This window comes from Cyclopterus lumpus, chromosome 4 (assembly GCF_009769545.1).
Source record: "Cyclopterus lumpus isolate fCycLum1 chromosome 4, fCycLum1.pri, whole genome shotgun sequence".
In the NCBI taxonomy this organism is placed as follows: domain Eukaryota; kingdom Metazoa; phylum Chordata; class Actinopteri; order Perciformes; family Cyclopteridae; genus Cyclopterus; species Cyclopterus lumpus.
The window spans coordinates 9,896,914-9,916,605 of NC_046969.1; the positions used below are offsets into that span (position 1 = coordinate 9,896,914).

Genomic DNA, 19,692 nt, shown 5'->3' on the forward strand with positions numbered 1-19,692 from the left:
TACTGTATCGAGTGATAATAAGGAGATGGAACTCACTTACAGTGTGTACAATGGGAAAGCCCTGTTTAAGGTGCTGTCTGTACCATCTCTAACTGAAATATATTCCTGGAACACAAAATGTTTTAGTTTTTAATTATGACTTATCAATTATCCATAGTCTTTTCCACATTTATTTCTGTGTCTGCTAGAACATATTTTAGTAATGAGAATGTCCTCAACGGCCAAACCACATGTTTTGTATCCATCAATGGATTCAAGGCATAATCTCCCTGGAACTTTCTTCACCCCACAACCATCACAATGGAAAAAAATCCTTAACCACGGCAATAGAGAGTACCAAGTCTACAAATCAGTTAGGAATGTAAAACGCACATTAACACACAATACAAAAGAATAAAAAAAGCAAGGTGACAAACGAGGCGATGCACGGCATCGGCAAACTTCCTGTTTGTCTCATTTACCCTTGTGATACAAATCAATCCCTCCGGCTTATGGTGAGTAAACAATCCAATTGTTTGCACAATATAAAGGCAGCTAGTAGAAATGTCAGTCTATTAGTGTTAGGACATAATCACTTCATATCTATAATACTGGGATCAACCTTGATGTAGGTTTATTTATCTTCTTTGCCGTTGAAGATTCATGAAAACTGAATTGGATCATTTTCAGCCAGTACAGATCTTCTGTCTGTTTGCAATATCCGAAACCTACTCTTCTCTCAGTCTCTGGATGAACGGGATTTCACATGAGATTCTCTAGTGAATGTCAGACTTGTTCTATTTAAAAACCTGCAGACCTGAAGGGAAAGCATTGTGTCCAAGACTGACTATCGTACGGACCATTGTGCTTTGTTTCCGACCAAGAAAGTTTTGAATTATGATGACACTGTATTTCTGCTCGTCCCATGCTCTTTAACGTGTATATTGTTACTGATGAGATTAATGTGACTAAGCCTGATGCGGCGTGTCCCAGCCTCCACCCACGGCTGCACGGCTCCATTGTTTCACTACCTACCTTCAGGGTCTGTTCTGAGCTTCAGTCGTTTTCCATTGACAACAGCACTATAGCTGTAGCTCCACTATAAGCCTGCCTCACTTGCCCCCTTGCTGCTGATATAAGACCTGATACTTTGCTATTGGAGATGCTGTAAGAATGGAGCAATACATCATAATTCAGAGCAACTTCCTGTACATTTGGACTTAACTGCAAGTGAAATCTGAGAGGTTTGGGACTGATTTGCAACTTGTAATTGAAAGGTTTACCAACATTTGTCATGTACAGTTTGAAATCCTCATCTTGTCATTATCTCATTTTAAGTTGCCTCAACTCCACGGTCTCTGTGAGGGAAATCTGTGGCAAAATTATGTGTGGCTGCTTAGGTGTTAAGTGGTGGTTATTGTCAGGCTGCCAAGTTTAGGCAAGCTAATGAAAAAGATATATCTTAATGCAATTTGTTGGAGTTGAAAGATGGTTTTACTTCTGCACTATGAGTACTACAAGCTCCACACAAAGTCAAAGCAAGTGAAAAAGAGGATAGTAAAAACACCAACAGAACGGTGATGCATGTCTCAACCAGTAGGTGGTGGCAGAGTTTCAAGGATGAAGATGCATTAGTTGGACCACACGTCAAACTTTACCAAGAAACTTTCCAAGAAAAAAAGGGATTTTCATCACTCACTTTATAAGAATCTCCATGGGGCCTAATCTAAGACAGACCAGTGCAACATGTGTCTGCAATTAATACATATCATGCAGCATTTTTAAAACTATGAAATAGAAATTACACTATTTCTGGGAGACAAGGAAGAGGTAAGTTGTTAAAAACAACTTTTGGTCAAATTTCTCATCTTTCTGTTTTTGTTTTGTTTTAAGTCAATAAACTAAAGAGCTGTGTGACATAAAAGTTTCATTAACATAAAAGACATTTACTTAATAACAAGTTTGTGCTTAAGAAACGTTACCAATGATTGATGAAGATAATTAACCAGCAAATCACAATTAAAATCCTCTTGAAGTCTGGGCTTCAAAAGGCATGTTCTTATTGATGCACCCATCCCAAGTGGAGCAACGCATGTCCATGTAGTTATAATCAAATACTTTGTGTCAGATTTTCCACAATCTAAGTGTTACAATAATTCCCAGTCTGCCCTCACCCGAGCTCTCCCTCCGTGAGCCATACTGGAGATATTAGAGTGCAGTCCAAGCCACACCTCCTCTGACATGGAAAAAGACTAAGTGGAAAAGGAGCTTGTCCTCACATTGTCTTAACGCAGAGCTATTACTAAATTTAATTAAAAACAATAAATTACTCGCTTTAAGTGTAATTAAGTGGTACCACCTACTTATTACTTCCATTAATTGTATTATCAAGAAATGGGATTTCATGCAAATCATCTAAAAGCCTTTTCTGCCCATTCCCTAGGAAATATAGACATATCCCAAAGGAGTGACAGAGAGCGTATTGCCTTGGTATCAAAGACCGGTCGAGAACAAGGCTTTCGTCAACCACGCGCGGCCTTTCTGAGTGGAACCATTTACTTTATTCAATTAGAAGGCAACAATTATGTTATTCATCATATGGTGCTGGAGGGATGGAGATAACAGGTAACTACCATGGATAAACTGATGGCCACTGCATTTTGTATTGATAACACTAATGGGATAAACAACAACACAATATTTAAAAGGGTTTGTTTTTTTTCAGATGTTTTGATGCTCTTTTTTTATGACCGTATGGGTACAGATAAAATGTGACTTTTTCTGGTGCACAGTGGGTATAATTTGGTTTCTGTGTGGGAAACTTTTACGACGTATTCAATACGTGCAGTGTTAAATCTTTTCCGTTAATTTATTTAATTGAATGGTGGTACAGTCAGTGTATGCGTGACTTCACATAGTTATATATTTTTTCTATTTTAGAAATGTAATTCTAATTGTGCAATTACACCTATAAATACATATTATGCATCCTTAATATAAGGCACATGTCAGGAGCGGGTTGCGGATGCTATTCATAAAGCTCTAGCTACTTAGCGATTAAGTGAATTGGCATTAAAACTGAAGGAATGACCTAGCTAGTCAAGACTTCGTAATGTTTAGATCAAATGCTAAACATCTGTAGAGCTGCCCAATCAAAAGCAATCAGCTATCTGAAAAGTAACTATCATAAAAAGCTGGAGCAGAACTGATAAAAAGTTAAACTTGTCCAGGTCCGAAAGATGTATCAAAATTACCAGACAATCCTTTTGTTAGTGGAGGTATGACTTTGTTTAATTTATATACAGCCACATGGTGAAATACAGCGAGACATAGGCTGGTATCCGATTAAGCTAACCTCACCAACGTTATGTGGTAATTTAAGCTAACGGTATTGACATAATGTTTTATAATTTGAGCTACGATTCATTTTGGCAAAATATAATTTCACAAAAGTTTTAAATGCAACTAAACCGCATTTTGATCAAGTGTCAGGTAAGATACAATATTATATTATCATCCCTTTTCCTCCAGTTCAAACAGGCGCTATATTAGCAAGCTAACATTCCTTTTGTTACTGCTAGCTATACAACAGCTGCACCGGGCATTTACTGGGTGTTAAAACAACTAATCTCTAAATGATATATAGTTAGTTTTGCAGTTTTTCTCCACTTAGTTACCACTAGGTTAAGTTTAATAGGTTATAAACAGCTGCTGCGCAACGTGGTTCAATCTATCAATATCTTCATATCTTTGAATTATACACAATAGGAATGAATTCTTTTTTATTTCACAAAAAATATCACAATACGAATCACAAAACAACATTTGATAATTAGGTTTATATGATGTTGTTACAACTATATATATATATATATATATATATATATATATATGTGTGTATATATATATAAAAATCCACCATCAGTGTTTAGAAATAATAAGAAAAAACACTTTTCCCATGAATGCAGTGCCAAGACTAAAGAAAAACATCACATAGCAGCAGAATATAAAAGAGACGTATCCATAAGAGTGAAATGATTCTACACATAGTCAAATCTCTGGTTGGACATCCTTCCTTCCTGACTCTGGGCCTTGTAGGAGTCAAGGTGGGCTGGACGGGATCTGGGGTCGGTCTTGTAGATAGTGTGGTGAGAGGCGGCTTTGTAGGCCATCCCGTCGTAACTGAAGAATAACAGAGCACAAGCAACTTTAAATAAAAAAGAGAGATAAGAAGTTTTTTATATCTTTTAAGCTGCTGGAGAGAATTATAACGTCCAGACTCAAACTCGCTCCCTCCCTCCTCACCATCCTCTGAATATGCCACCACTCGTGATATACTGCTTGATGTTTAATTTTCCAGCTGCGAACATACAATCTGCTCTAATATTTTGCATGTAGCACCTGTTTACTAGACACTCCTGTCAGAATCTCTCCTGTATATCTAGCAGCTTACTCGTCTCCGTTACTTTTTTGCACAGAAAGACAGAAGTTCCATTAAAAGTTGCCGCCCGGTGCTTTTAAAGCTCAGAAAAGGTTACAGTTGATGCAGCGTACCGTTGCTTTCCTTCCTGGGCCATTCCGCGGCAGGCCAGACACATCATGATACCTCCAATGAACAGGATGGCGCTGCCAATCCACCCCACAAAAAGAGCGGGACCAAAAGTGTACCTGAAAGAAAACTGTGGGTCAGTAAATCATAAAGTGCTGTTGCAGATAAAACCGCCATCTTAACTTGATTTTACCTTGGAGTCAGAGATCCTGTGAGTCCTCCGATACCCCCTCCACCCATACCCCCTCCTCCCATGCTAAACCCGCCATCGGCGTACGTCGTGAACCGAAAACTTTGCACAACCAAGTTCGCAAAGGCCGACACCCCGGCAATGCCACAGATCCCTGCAAATTAAGAGCAAACAGAGTGATGAGTGCAGAACAGTGTCGCCGCAGCAACGGAACGACACACTGTGAACGCGACTGCACCTGCGAGAAGATTCATGATCCCAGATGTCAGAGTCATTGTGGCTTTGATGTTGTCGTCCATGCTCCCCATTTTCAAGCACTTCATTGAAAATATGGCGATCAGGCAGCCGATGGCTCCGAGGATAATACCAACGATCATCAAGGCCCTCACAGCCTGCAGCAGAGCTGAAAGTCAAAGTTTTGCCGTTCAGAAAATTCCCCAGAACGTTATCTGCCCGTAACATGGATTTGCAAGCCGTCAATATAGAAAGGCAAAAAAACCCACTAATACACATTTATTTAAGTACCGTACAATTCTGAGGTACTCAACTCAAAATAGCCTTACTCCGCTATTTTTATTTAAATTGTACTAATTACTTAGGAGGTTAGGATTTGCAACACGGATGCATATGATCAATAAATAAATCATGATGCGTTTTTCCAAAAAACAAAAAAGTAGTTATAAAACTTCCCAACAGAATATAAAGTTGTTCAAATTAGCACCATCTCGACCAGCTACAATGCAAAATGCTGCTTACACATGAGTAATGATGATCCTTTATATAACATATACAATAGCAAAACACAATACTTATACTGTAAATATACTTTCCTGTTGATTGTGTACTCGTAACAAAGTATTTTCACACTACCTATATATATATATATATATATATATATATATATATATATATATACTACAAAACACAATAAATGATTTGTTATCATTGACATTTTAAATTATTTTAATTTAGATATTGTCTGACTTACAAGGAACCAGGACACCATTTTTTGGGGATTTTTTTACATCACCTTTGATATAATAGAAACAGTAATTACTGTATTCTTAAATTTCAAGTTCAAATTGTATTTGTCTTGCACCATTTCATACAAAGGCAGTCCTGGGTACTATAATACAGGTATACGTGTACAATAAGGTAGAAACGCTCAGACACATCTACACAGGCATATGTACATAACTCCTGACACGTACAAACACATATACAAAAACAACACGCACATGGCTTCAGGGGGTTTGCTCCTTATGAACTTCTGAAAGTGTTGGTTCAAAATCTCATGAAATGTCTTTTAACCCCAGAAATTTGCATTTTTATGAACGAACTAATGCACATATTAGGAATACACTTTAAATTACGCTTAGAGAGCTGACCACTCTTGGAATTTGTTTACAATTCAAATAAATTAAAGTAGTAAGTGAATTAAAAAAGAAGAATTTCTTTTTTCCAGCTGCAGCGATATAAAAACTGCTAAATCAAGGCACCACGAGTGAAACATATTGACCCAAATGCCATCTTTCAATGGCCCGAGATATTGTACCTGTATTATTCCAGACTTAAGCCTTTAAGACCTTATGTACAATATGCTCGACACTACATTCCGCTGTTAAGTACAGATTGTGGAAATGTACTTTACATTGTGTGACACTCCGGTAAAGCTTGTGCTTGCTCAGCTAAGCTTTGGATGTCTCATCAAATTTCCATTGGATTCCAGAGAGACACCATCTTTTCTGCAGCCCGCTGCATTTTCATGCAGGTGGGAAATGGAGAAAATCTGCCCTAAAACCTCCCGAACATTCTAAAGTACCTTCCGGGGTCCTTTTGGAAAATGTTCTCCTTAATCCCACCATGTGAAGAAACGTTTGATAAATGTCTTCTTCTCTCTGAGTGTAATTCTCTTACCTGGCAGTCCCAGGATGGTGAAATACGGCCTGCACTGCGTTGTGCCGTACGCTGTCCCTACACACGAGTTCCACAACCCAGAATAGGTGTAAATATTTGTCACAACTGTGAAAGATCGATCCTGCAAGCTCCACATGTCCATTGCTGTTGCAGCGGAAATCAAGAATAGCCCCAACGCGGACAACATGAAGCCCATTAACTGAATTATCGAGGCCGCCATCTTAGATCTCCCGCTCGAATGAAGTTACCGCCAATGTCCTGGAGTCGTGAAATGGCAGTGTCTGACCTCCTGCTTATCTTTATGTACGCTTCCACGAGGAACAGGTCTTATCTGATGTTTACCACATTTTTCGTGAGTCTTTGTCCAGGTTTCGGGTAAACGGCGGCGATGACTATTCCCCCCACCCTCTTATTAACAAAGGGTGCGGTTCGAGTGTTCCTCATCATTTCCCCATCATTCTCAGGAAACACTGAACGGAAATGGTTCGATGTACTATTTTTTCAATTTCTATAAATGATAACCTGATGATACAACGGTTTATTTAATCCCCCCCACCCAAGTAACATAAGTAGCATAATAGACCCCACAAGTACCGCCATATTGACCTGTTTACTTCAGGTTCTGTAGAACCGGTTTATAAAGTAAAACGTGTGGATTTTCTGCTGTCAACCACCAAAAAAATCGACATTTTATATATTTTTAGATGTATTTTTTCGGTTCCCTCAAGTATCTTTTGACAAAATAAAGACGTACCTGGCAGTCCCAGAATGGTGAAGTACGGTCGACACTCTGTGAAGCCAGAGCTCTGCCGGACGCACGAGTTCCACAGGCCCGAGTACGAGAACACGGCCGTCACGGGGTTGTCGAAGAGGTCTTCCGTCGCCCACTGGTCCATCCCTGTTGCCGCAATTACCCCCGCCACCCCTAACAGACTGAGAAGGAAGCCCATCACCTGACAGATAGTGGCCACCATGGCGCTGTCTTTAATCGGCTGCTGAGGAAGAAAGAAAAGACCACTCCGGATTCTAAAGCCAGCGGCCCCTCTGCGCTGCGGCCTGTGTGTTTGAATATGATATCGGCAGGCGTGAAGTCAAGAAATACTTCACCAGTGACCCCGTGCTTGTTTGCACACTGCCCAGTCATGTACTGAAGCAGTTGGGTGGAGCGTATTAGTAAAAAAAAAAAGAAAAGAAGATTAGTGTTGCTTGTTATTTCTGGTCGGTAAAAGGTGAACATGATGGCGTGGTTCTCTAATTTTATAAAGTCACTTCTATGTTTTTTTTTTAATGCTAACAGTGTTTGTCAAAAACCTACACTGCTACTACTTACGGGTTCTGTCGGCAGCTTTACTTTCTTCTTAGTACTTTAAATAAAAAATGTTATTGATAGAAGCTGTTATGAATTCATCAAGTGTCAAGACCCTGAAACGTCCCTACAAGCGCTGGGGTTCGTACAGGAACACACGATTTTATTCCCAAAGTTACAACAGTTTTTGGTGGTTTCACATGAAAGAGTTGTGTATTTGTTTTCATCATCTGGGTTCATTGTTTCATTAAAAAATAGGCGGCACCAATCCGTATTCAGCGGTAAACAAACTTTTGAATTTTTACGGCAGGTAATGTCCACAACTTTTTTTGTGGAAATGATATAAAACATGCATGTGCATTTTAGTGCCGATAGGAGGATTCGTTCACTTTGTACAGAACCTGGCTAGCGGTTTCCCTCTGTTTCCAGCCATTGTGCTAAGCTAAGCTATACCAGGCAGGATGCTCGCACATGCAAATATGTTCTCCCATTATATTGCAAAGAATTGCAAGGTAACATTGAGCATTACATAATAGGATGTTTGGGAACACCCTGTACAAAGGCATTGACATGAGCTTGACACTTTAAAAAGGAATGCTTGTATTAAGTTTATTATGTACAAATGTTTATTATGTACAAATGTGAAGCTTAAATTATACCAGTTTTGTTTTTACAGGTTGAACATTGCCCTACACTGCAGTGCGTCTCAGCCAGGCGATACTAGATGAAGGTGTTGTTGAGGTGGCCCAGGCAAAAGTAAATACTGATATGATTATACTGATGATAGTGAACTGAAACCAATTTGCATGTGGCTGATATGTCGAGGAGAACTTGAGACACAAGGACTGAACTGAAACTGGGTTGGGGCCTCGTTCAGAGAAAACACAGCCTGTATCGAAACAGTATTTACACTTAGACTTAGTAAAGTATTTAAACTTGAGTCGATCGGAGGATGTGCCAAAAGTTATTAAAGAAGTGTTATTGTATATTATTCCCACCTTTTTTTGTGCATTTTTTAAACAAAAAATAGTAATAATTATTTGACTATTAAGTTTAATATTGTTTCTGACTGCTAATGGCGAAAAAAGGTATATATACTGTGTATATATATATATTTACCTTTTTTCGCCATATATACAGTATATATATATATATATATATATATATATATATATATATATATATATATAGCTTAAATGTAACCACAGCTAATTCATTCATTAAAATTTATATTGCAAAATGTTATCAGAATCTCATCATTTACTATTATTTAGTGCAAGTATTCAATAAATAATCAATCATATTGCTCTGAGCAAAATCCACATGAGCCAAAGACAAGTGGCAAGTAAGGTTAAATAATCATGTTTAAATGCAGAATTGACCTCTCAGGTCCCCCCCCCCCCCCCCACACACTCACACTCACACTCACACAGGCGACCTGATTTGCCCACTGTCAATAGAAGTAACATGCTAATGATTTTTGTGTCTGCTGGGCAAAGCCATTCGTCCCCCCAGCAGGCTGAACCTTAAGCAAACAACTTTTCCAGCATCTGCAGGAGCCGCTGTTTGCTTATCGGCGGCTGCACTTACGAAATGCACGTGAACGGAGACGCTACTTCACGCACGTGTCTACGATTATGTTCGTGGTGCAAGTGTTGGTTGAATTATACGATAAATCAATGCTGAGTGTTATAAAACAAAGAAGCTATAAACAAGTAGGCCCCAAACTCGTGCTCTTCACGCAAACTTTGATTAAACCGAACTCTGAGAACCTACAGAAAAATGGTGCTCAAGGAATCTGGAATATTTCCTTTGATGGAGCGGTGCAGTCATAAAAACATCAAAGAGTGTTCGATTTAAATATTTCACTCTGTGCAAACATCATACATCACACGAGCTCCAATGAAAACGGGCTTGAACAGAACACATGTACGATACAGACTATGGCCACGATGCACCTTTTAGCGCTGTAGATACGGTCCAACAAACACAGGACTTTCAACCAGGACACCGATGTTCCATGTCCCAAAGTTACTTGATGGGATGTAAGTGAAGTGATTTCCCTACTTACTGGCTTTGTGAGGCTGGTGAAACGTCAACAAAGTGAGCACAGTTCATCCTGAGGGGCGCCTGCATATGCATTGCTAATTTAAAACATTAGTAAACATTAGTTAGTACATCAAAATGTTTACAAAAAAAAGAAGATTTTCAATTCAGCTTAATTCAGTTTATTTTCTATAGCCCAATATCACAAATTAAAAAATTGCCTCAGAGGGCTTTACAATCTGTACACTATGACATCCTTGACCCAGGACCTCACATCAAATCAGGAACAACTCCCCAAAAGAAGATGAATGTAAACCTCATGTGTAAAAAGTCAGGGGACGGCTAAAGTTAGAGGGAATTGTCCTCAGGGGACCATGAATGTCCGAACAACATGTCATGGCAATCCATTCAGTCGTTGTTGACATATTTTGGCCAGGACCAAGATGGTGGACGGACCAACTGACCAACCTGGAGCCATGTGGTCAGTGTGGCAAAAAACACATTCTGGGGAGCTATCAGCTGATTGAGTGGAAACTGTGTATTAAGGGGTTAAAACCTGATAGTGAGTCCTCCCTGATGCAGCCCCCACAATATAGCGAGGCGTGCAGCATAATCTGCTGTAATTTTCAAAAACTTTGTCAAAGAAAAAGTTTGGGTGACAGACCTTGAAAGAAAATGTCCACACACAATTTGTGTGTATTTTTTTTAAATCTCAGTCAAGGGCTCCATCACCACTCGGGCTACAATAAGAAAACACTAGAAAGAGACGTGCGAGAAATGATGAAAGGCTGCCTGGGGGAAGAAAGAAAAAAAAGGTCGAAAAATGGCCCATTTACTTTCTTCCACCTTTTGGGTGCCTAAATGGAGTTTTATTCCGCAATCAGAGCACTGCCGCCCGGTGGCCACTAGAGGGCAGAGTGAGCGCAGAGAAGCACGGGCTGGGTCTGGCGCAGCAGGGAGCAAACTGGCTGGCATTGTGATAAGGAGGCCTTTCACGTAACATGGCCCGGAGTGAATGTGCTCTTTCTCCGTGGGAGAAAGGCATCGGGAAATGCTGCAAACAAATATGAGCGGGTCAGGAGGAGGACAATCAGGATATTTCAGTACCTAGTTCACTCAGTGCGTGATGGTGCATGGGACAGAAATCATATAGGAATTAACACAGTTGTTTGCGTTTGCTTCTAAAAGACAAAAAAGAGGTTTGAATGTGAGCGAGAAGGCAGACCTGGTGATCCGGCTGTGTGCTCAATGCATCAAATGAGTTCCAGCTCTCACCCAAACAATAAACACTACCTAAGCAGCCACGGAGACGAAACACACACACACACACACACACACACACACACACACACACACACACACATCTGTTACATTTGAAGAATGGGAGAAAACTTCAAAAATCCCTGAGCAATTAACCAATCACAGTCCAGCAGGACAGCGTGACAGAGTGCACACATCATTGGTCGACAGGCTCGCATCCGTTATGCTTTCAGTGGGGCGAGATCTAAATTAGAGAGCCAATTAACTCTGCTAATAGCCCTCTCCTATTTAATCTGGGAGACAATGGGGATTGAAGAAGAAGCTTTTACAATATCCTCTTTCTGCCACGATTCTGAGGGGTCTGCGTTTGCCTCCTTGTTTTCACTTCAATTAGCCCAGTGCTTTCTATGATTAAGTACCTATAATTATTTTTCAATTAAGGCTTTGATCTGGTGTGTACTGTATACAGCTCCTCGGCGTGCCGGGAAGAATGAGGATGAAACAGTAAATTTGTCCCCTTCTGTGTTGTGTCGATGGGGGTGCAAGTGAGATTAAGCTCGCCGAGCTGCTGGGAGCCGCAGCCACAGAAGTTGGTCAAACATTGACAAGATGCTGTTGTTATTTTTCTTTTTTTGCCAATACAGTTGTCAAACTTCTTTTTTTAATTTCTTTTTCTTTACATGTTCAATGCATCAGCCATGTTGATGGGAGTTTTACACTCTTGTGACCTGCCTTGCCATATGATAGAATGCTCATTATTCTAATATCTGACACATTTCTAAGATGGTCAACTAATTTGTCACAATTTTCAATTTGAAAGGACCAAAATATAACTTTTCCCTTTGGGGACTTGAAGCTTGATTCTTTTCAAAAATATCTTCAAATATATGCATGTAATGTGAGATGTATATGCTTGTTTAGAAATGTAGGTGTTGCCAATTCAAAACAAAAATGTAAACTTATGATTGTGTGTGTGTGTATGTGTGTAGGTGTGTGGTGACCTGGGTGGCATGCTGCTGCATAAAATTGCCCCGGCAGGGATGAATAAAATTGTACTGAATTGATTTGAATTGACATCCATCGGTGTACGCATTGTATCAACTCTAGTAGTAGTAGTAGTAGTATTAAAGAAGTAGTATTCTAAGTATTAAAAAAGAAACAACATAAAAAGTCAGTAATTAAATAAAAGCAATTTGTTGTATTTTTAACGGGGGGGTTCGTTTCGTTCACCCACAACGAGTGAACCGCATCCCATGAAAGACTATTTTGGTTCATCCAAGACGTCAAAGACAAAAGTAAAGGAATTACACATCGGCTACTTCAGCACCCCGGACAGCGCCGTGGATTCATCAAAACAGCGACTTACGGATCTTTCAGAGCCACGTTCGGTGCCACAGATTCTAACTGTCCTCATTCAGAGAAAGGAACCAATGAGTCAGGCAGACTTTCATCCCTTCTGCCCCCCTGCACTCTCTCTGCCACTAGAAAATGGATGGCAGGTTAAAAAGGGACATGCATTTTGGTCATTTAGCTAAGGGGGGGTGGCACCCCCTCCTCCTCCACCCGCCTTCAAATGGAGTAAAAGTACTCATTCACTTTTCACCACTGAAACAGGTTTCTTTGTCCATACTCTTGGGTGATGCGCCCAATCAGCAAAAACAAAATAAAACAAACAAAACCCGTGAAACAAACAAAACAAGCCGCCCCCCCCCCCCCCCCCCCCCCCCCCCCCCCCCTCCAAAAATAAGTGCCTGATCCTCTCATGCACAACGAGGTACTTAATAGCACTTACAGCCTATTATAATTCCTCTGTTTACGCAGTCTACCTGACCTGGAAGGTAGATCAAAAGCGCTGTGATGCGCGCGGTAAAATGACAGTACGGGTTAATTATCTGTAAAGCAGCAGAGGATTATAAGAATACACAATAAAATGCATCCAAGAGGGTGCCGGAGAGGTGAAACGCACTCTCTCAGGGCCGAGGAGAGAATGTTAAAAAGTCAACCTGGAATCTGTGTGTGCAGTAAGGCGGACACATTAAAATGTTATTCATCTCTGAGAATATCAATCGAATACAAAAAGGATATGGATTCAAACCCAACATCGTATTAAAAGTTTTCAGCAAAGAGAAGTACATTCCCCCTTCCTCCCCCTCCCCCCGTCAGTCATATTCAGGCCTACTTCCTATATTTGAAACTTGGGCTGTCCTAGCGTAGCAGAGGGTGAGAAACATAACTCCATCGAGAGGCCAGTAATTAACTCCTTTGCTGTGATTAAAACACGAGAGTCTCTTAAGGGTGTCAGGATCCTAATGAGTTGTGACATTTTTTAAAACATTTTTTAGAGGCTCCGCGTACCCAAAACGTTGCTGTCAGTGTGCACTATACCTCTTATACAGGCGGCTCCTGCAAACCAGCGTTCATGCACAGCTGGGGCCGAGGAAGAAGGGGAAGACAAAATAATAAATAAATAAAAGGAGAGTGGAAGAAAGAGGAAGATGGGACGCCTTCATTGCCCGGGAAGGGTAGAGAGAGGAGAAAATAATGGAATATCAGGGCTTTGTGAAAAATAGAAAAATAGAAACGGGGGCAGGGGGGGTGCAGGTAGTAGGGGTGCGGTTGGGAGGAGGACTGGGTGGTGGTGGGCGGGTGGGGGGGAGGGGACATTTTGTCTGAAACATTTTGCATGACCTCCTCCCTCGCCCATCCATCAGGCAGGCTGGCTCATTATTCTAACTAGCCAGCTCTTTTCTTCTGTTGCGGGACGCCATCAGCTGCAATCTGCATGCCAATTATCGGCCAGACCCCCTGATACCCCTGCATGGAAAATGATCTGTCAAGGAAAAAAAAAGGGAAACGTAAAAGCGAGAAGGCTCGTGCACTGTAGCCGCAATCTCTCCGACCCCCCCACACACCCCATCGCCACCCCCTTTTTTTTACACTCTATTCCTCTCTCTCCGCTTCCCTGTACAGGCAGTGACAGGGCTTCCTAGAAAATTAATCTATGGAAAGAGAAGAAAAAAATTATAAATGTAGCTATTCTCCCACTCCGGACCGCTCAGTTCTCTGGGCTCCGGAGGGCAGGGGAAGTGGAGTTTGTGATAATTGCCAGGGAGAGGGGGGTGGTGGGTGGTGGGGAGGGCGATAACAAAGGGACCCTCTTCCCCCTGAATGTTACACTGAGGGCAAGAGGAGCGGTCATGAAGCAGCCATCGTGCTTTTTACGCTCCCAGGTATGCTCCCCCTTTTCTCCCTTTTCACTCCCATCCATTCCATCATCAAATTACAGATGAGATGAGGTGCCATCTCTGATCACACTCTTGATCTCTTAACTGTGACAGATAGGCAGTGCCAGGAATAAAGAAGTTTGATGTCAGCGGGCCATCTGGTAATCGCTACAACCCACATGAACTGTGCCCGCTGATCACAAACAAAGCCTGAATGCACTTACAAGTTACAATTGACCATTCGCTAAGTCTCTAACCCCTTGGTTGCGGTTGCTAAACCTGTCTTCTTCTCCTCTGGTCTTGCACAGAATTCACGCAGTCTGCAGTAATGGTACATTACTCTCCTTGATCCCTTTTCGACACAATGGGCCCTAGATTGCAGACAGAGGGGGGCAAAGGCAGGCTTCTCGATTCTGCTATTACTCGCCAGCTGATCTGGGGCTGGTTGCCTGCGTCTGACTTTTTGATGTTCCCCGCTGAGTCACTTTCAAACAAGTAATCTGCATCAGGGGTCTTAATTGCGCATTTGATGGCTATGCAGACGTCATATCTTGATAAAGGTTTGAGGATTAAGTTGCATGTCCCGGACGCAAAAAGTTGCCGTCCTCAACAGAAAATGATCCATGCAGAAGACATGGCTGTCAGGATCTGGAGTTTTTGTGTCTGGTGTCCATGTTGTCATTTCCTGTTTTATTTTTTCTTGTTTCAGGCAACTTGTTCCTTCCCCTGTGTGTTTCTCCTCTGGTCTGATTGTCTGCCTCGCTCCTGATTGTTTCCACCTGTGCCCTTACCCTATGTATCTATTGTCTGCATCTCCCTTTGTCCTGGGCCAGAGAACCAGCGTTATCCATTTGCCAGGTTATGTTATTTTGTTACTTTGTTCATATTTGTTTTTTGCTATTTGCCAGGTTTTGTTTCTTTGCTACTTTATTCATATTGGTTTTCTGTTTGTTTTTTCCAGTTTATTAAACTGTGATTTTTTGTTGAAACTTTGCCTCGAGTCGTCCATTTGGGTTCAAGTTCTTAGTTTGGTCGTGACAATGGCAGTATAGTAGCATTGTTCTTAGCTACTGTACTGTAGTTAAGGTTGGGGGTTTAGCATATTTTACCATTATTATGGCAATAGATAAAGCCCACAAAATTGGATATAGTGAATTAATTTGATATTCATAAATATGTAATTCTTCTAGCAATGTTTGACCTGTAAAATCACATTCTGTAGATCAAAGTAGCGGATTCAGAAAATGTTTCAACATTCATATATATTCATGTAGTGAAAAAAAAAAAGGTACGACAAACAGTAATAACAGATAACCATGATAGCCTCGACTACCTGCCCAGTTATCCACTTCTCTCTGCTCTGGCTCACCTGAACCAGCTGTTGCTCTCAAGCCCTGGAACAGAAAGGTGTGTCATTGATTTATTTCCCACGTCTCTGGGCCAATAAAGTGATGATGATGGCATACAGTAGACGGGACACTGCGAAAGAAACACTTGCATGTCACACATTCACAAAGCATAGAAAAATCAACATGTACAACACATGGCAGCGACAGTCCTCTTGTACAAATACTCCTAAACACCCAGCTCGTAATTCGTGCGATGAACATTGTTTTTTATCGGTGCTTATCAGAGCGCATTGGTAACAAACACAATGACTTGGAGGTAGATGATTCGCCGTCAAACGGTACGATAAACCGCTTCATACGCTTTGCCTATACGCTGTATAATGGAAGCAAAAACCCATGAGGTGCTATAGCTTCGAACCTTTTTTAGAATGGTTACCTTTAATCTTACAAACTAATGTAACCTCGTCAACGAGGTGCTCCTTGGCCTTGGTGGCAGCGCTTGATTGTGAGGCTACTGCAGGTGGTAAGCTAGTTAGCGTACATGCTAATGATTAGTGTCGACAAACACCTTTGCTCTTGCTTGACACTACCTTTCAAAGACACTACCTTTCAAACTCCTAAAGTTAATTCAGGAGAAATCTTAAGCTTGACAGACATTTTGCCCCAAGTTACGATTGCTAAGCTAGCGTAGTTATGATAACAATTGTACTTCCTTTTCAACCCAGCTACTTTTAATAAGTTAAATGGGTGAAGTGTATCAAATGATCTATTCATGGGTTATAATCATGCATGCAAAGTTGCACTTTGCTGTCTGGTCTTAAAGCCAAATCCCCGTTGTCCCTTCCTTGCGAGATGAGGCAATGACTCTATGTGCAAATGACAGCCGGTAAAAAAATGTACAAAAAAGAAGAAACCCCACAAAGCCAACCTGATCCTGATTTCCAGCACGGAGAGAAAGAATCACTGAAGCCCGGAGAGGAAGAGTCACTCGGCAGAGGCAGCGGAGAATTGGGTTTGCTCTGTCTGCCTTTTGTGGTGCATGTGTGTGAGCTTTGATTAAAGACAGAAGATTCTTTAAGCACATTAGGGCCATTTTGTCCAATTGTTTCGCGCCCTCTTCCATATCCACCCGCACAAAAGATACAGACTGCAGCACAAAGCGATGCTCACCCTCTTTACTCTGCTCTATCACACTGAGCAGGCCCCAGCGCCAGCACAAACAGGCAAGGACCAGAGGAATTATGCTCTTGTGTAGTGCTAGTAGCAGCGGAAGCCTCAGTGCAACGTCTTATCACTGTGAGGGCAGATGAAGAATTGACACACAAAGGCAAAGGAAACAAAAGGCCCCATGTACAGTAGTCTCAAGTTCGGCGCCGAATATGATTTATTTCAAAGTAATAATCAGGAATCAAACAATGTATATCAGATGAAGGGTTCTCACAAAGGCCAACTGTAATATCTTGTTAATACACTGGGTTGCAGCAGCACTGATAGGGGCCGTAACCGATGCGGTTGTAGTGCCGAAGACCCACTTCTGTAGCCCGCAGTGCAAATCTGTGCAGTGTTAAAAAACCGACAGCACATGCATTTCATTTGCAATCATCCCCCCCCCCCCCCCGAATTCAAAGTCTCGGGGTCTGGCGCGGAGACGCGGCGAACAAAACTGCATTTCAATGTTCACAGAGAGGAGGAAAATGACTCTGTTAGCATACTCGGGAAGAGTGCTGAACCCAGGCCAGCCAGCCACCATACCCTAGAGTAATAATTAAGAATCCCGTTGCCGAGTTGTCAGTAGTCAATTACACCTCCCGTTCGCTCGGGCGCACGATCTGACTGCGAGCAATGCGAAGACATTGGAGCTGTCATCAGAGATGGAAAAAGGAGGAAAATGACTGAAATGAAGATTACTGTGGAGTGGGGATTTTGAGCAGGGTTTAACAGTCTCTGTCAGGAGGTGAGTGCTGAATGCGAGTGACCAAACGCCCTCCCAAACATGAAACCATTATTGCCGATTACACAGAACGGGGACTTTGGTGGTGCATTAATTGAAGCTTTGGCTTGCATCAGTTTCCAATTACTTTTATGCTAGCCTACGGTTAATGCGGGGACAATGGATGGTAGGAGCGCGCTCCGCAGACGGAGGACTGGGTGTGAGGCGAAGGGAGGTTCTCGTCGCCGGGAAGTCAGATGTGGGAGGCAGAGGGGCTGCGGTCCTCTCAGCGCGACTATGGAAATATTCAACAAACAGAACTGTTTTGGGCTGGACACCAACAGCTAACACGGAGTCGATGATGGTCCGCGGCCATGGATATGTTTTACTGGACACATCCAGTTAAACATAATGGCTGTGGCCGTGTAGCCAGCTGCTCGTTGCCCGGATTAGTTTTAACATACAAGTTCAATGTCTGACACTCGGTTAAAACGTTTAATTGACATCGCGGCAGTGACGTTAGCTCAAATGGCCAAAGAGCTCATAAGCGTTGTGATGGATTCACAAGCAGTTGGTGCAATCCAATCCGGATCAGGGTCTGGTTTGTTAAAACATCTCATGAAGATGGGTAAAGCGAAGACATTTGATTAGCTGACTTCTTGCTGTTGCTTTATTTCTTCTTTCAATTTCCCTTCCTTCCTATCGACGTGTATCTGCCTGTAAAACAAATCGTTTTTCTTCTCGACTTCCGGCAAGAAAACTCGGAAACACACAAAGAGAAAGTTAAACATCTAAAATTCCACGACAACTGTGCGTCAACTGACGAAGACCAGGTCGTATGATCAAAAGCTCCAGGTCAGCTGGTGGACCCAGTGGTGAAACTGTTTTCTCAGAATCATTTTCCGACCAGTCTCATGTGCGGGTGAGACTTTAATAATAATAATAATAATAATAAATTGTATTCGTATAGCGCCTTAAAAGGTACTCAAGGCATTTTACTTGGTAAAGACAAACAATAGAAGCAACAGCAAAACAAGAAAGATGACAATAGTGAGAAACTATTATCACAGGCTAAATGCAGATTTAAATACATGGGTTTTAAGTGCTTTTTTGAAAGTGGCGAGTGATGGAGAATGTCTGAGGTGATGGGGGAGAGAGTTCCAGAGGGAGGGGGCAGCAATGGAGGAGGCCCTGTCCCCCCAGGTCCGATGCTTGGACAGAGTAGGGGGGGTAAGGAGGTTGGCATCTGCAGATCTGAGGTTGCGGGTGGGAGAGTGTGTCGTGCAGGAGTTCAGAAAGGTATGGAGGGGTTTAGGGTTGTGAAGGGCTTTGTAGGTGATGAGGAGACTCTTGAACTGGATTATTTATTTATTATTTGTACTTTACTCCATAATTTAGAAAATGGGGCGCGGGGGGGGGGGGGGGGGGGGGGGCTTTTTATGATGCGTGGTAAACATAAATAGACATATAATGTGTGTACATATTGTAGCTAGTCCTGTGCAGGTCTGTATAAGAGCAAGTGTAGTGAGTCCTGGAATCTCTATATTTCCTGTCATGCAAAACACACTTATTGAAGGTCATGTGCCTTGCTTAAGGGCACATTTATGCTGACAAAGTCGTGAAAAAACTTCTCATTTACTTTTCTCTGCCAGCAAAGTTCCACCAAACACCAGAGAGGCCAAAGACCTGAAAGATAAGTTGTGTTTTCACGCTGACCTAGTTTTGTGTCTTTCTTTTCCTTTCACATGGCAACTGAAGCCACTGTCATAATTACCTCTATAGAGGGCCACGTTTAATGCCTTAATAGCTGGATTTGCTACAAACAGATTAAACAGGAGCAAGAAAGGCTTAGGTAATTTGATAATTGCTTTTGGCACCTGCGTTTTGTGCTCCTCTCCCTGTAGCCAAGCAGAAAGGATCCCTGAGCACGAGTTTTTTTTTT

The 19,692-nt window shown here is 41.8% G+C and overlaps 1 protein-coding gene across 1 annotated transcript; it reads right to left on the reverse strand.

The window, feature by feature from the left end:
* Positions 1-4,019: 4,019 nt before the first annotated feature.
* Positions 4,020-6,855, reverse strand: LOC117729814 (claudin-18-like). The gene is made up of 5 exons (XM_034531189.1): positions 6,636-6,855; positions 4,957-5,121; positions 4,722-4,872; positions 4,534-4,647; positions 4,020-4,161 (listed from the first exon to the last, which is right to left on the reverse strand). The coding sequence occupies exons 1-5, from the start codon at positions 6,853-6,855 to the stop codon at positions 4,020-4,022; spliced, it is 792 nt and encodes a 263-aa protein (XP_034387080.1).
* Positions 6,856-19,692: the final 12,837 nt, after the last annotated feature.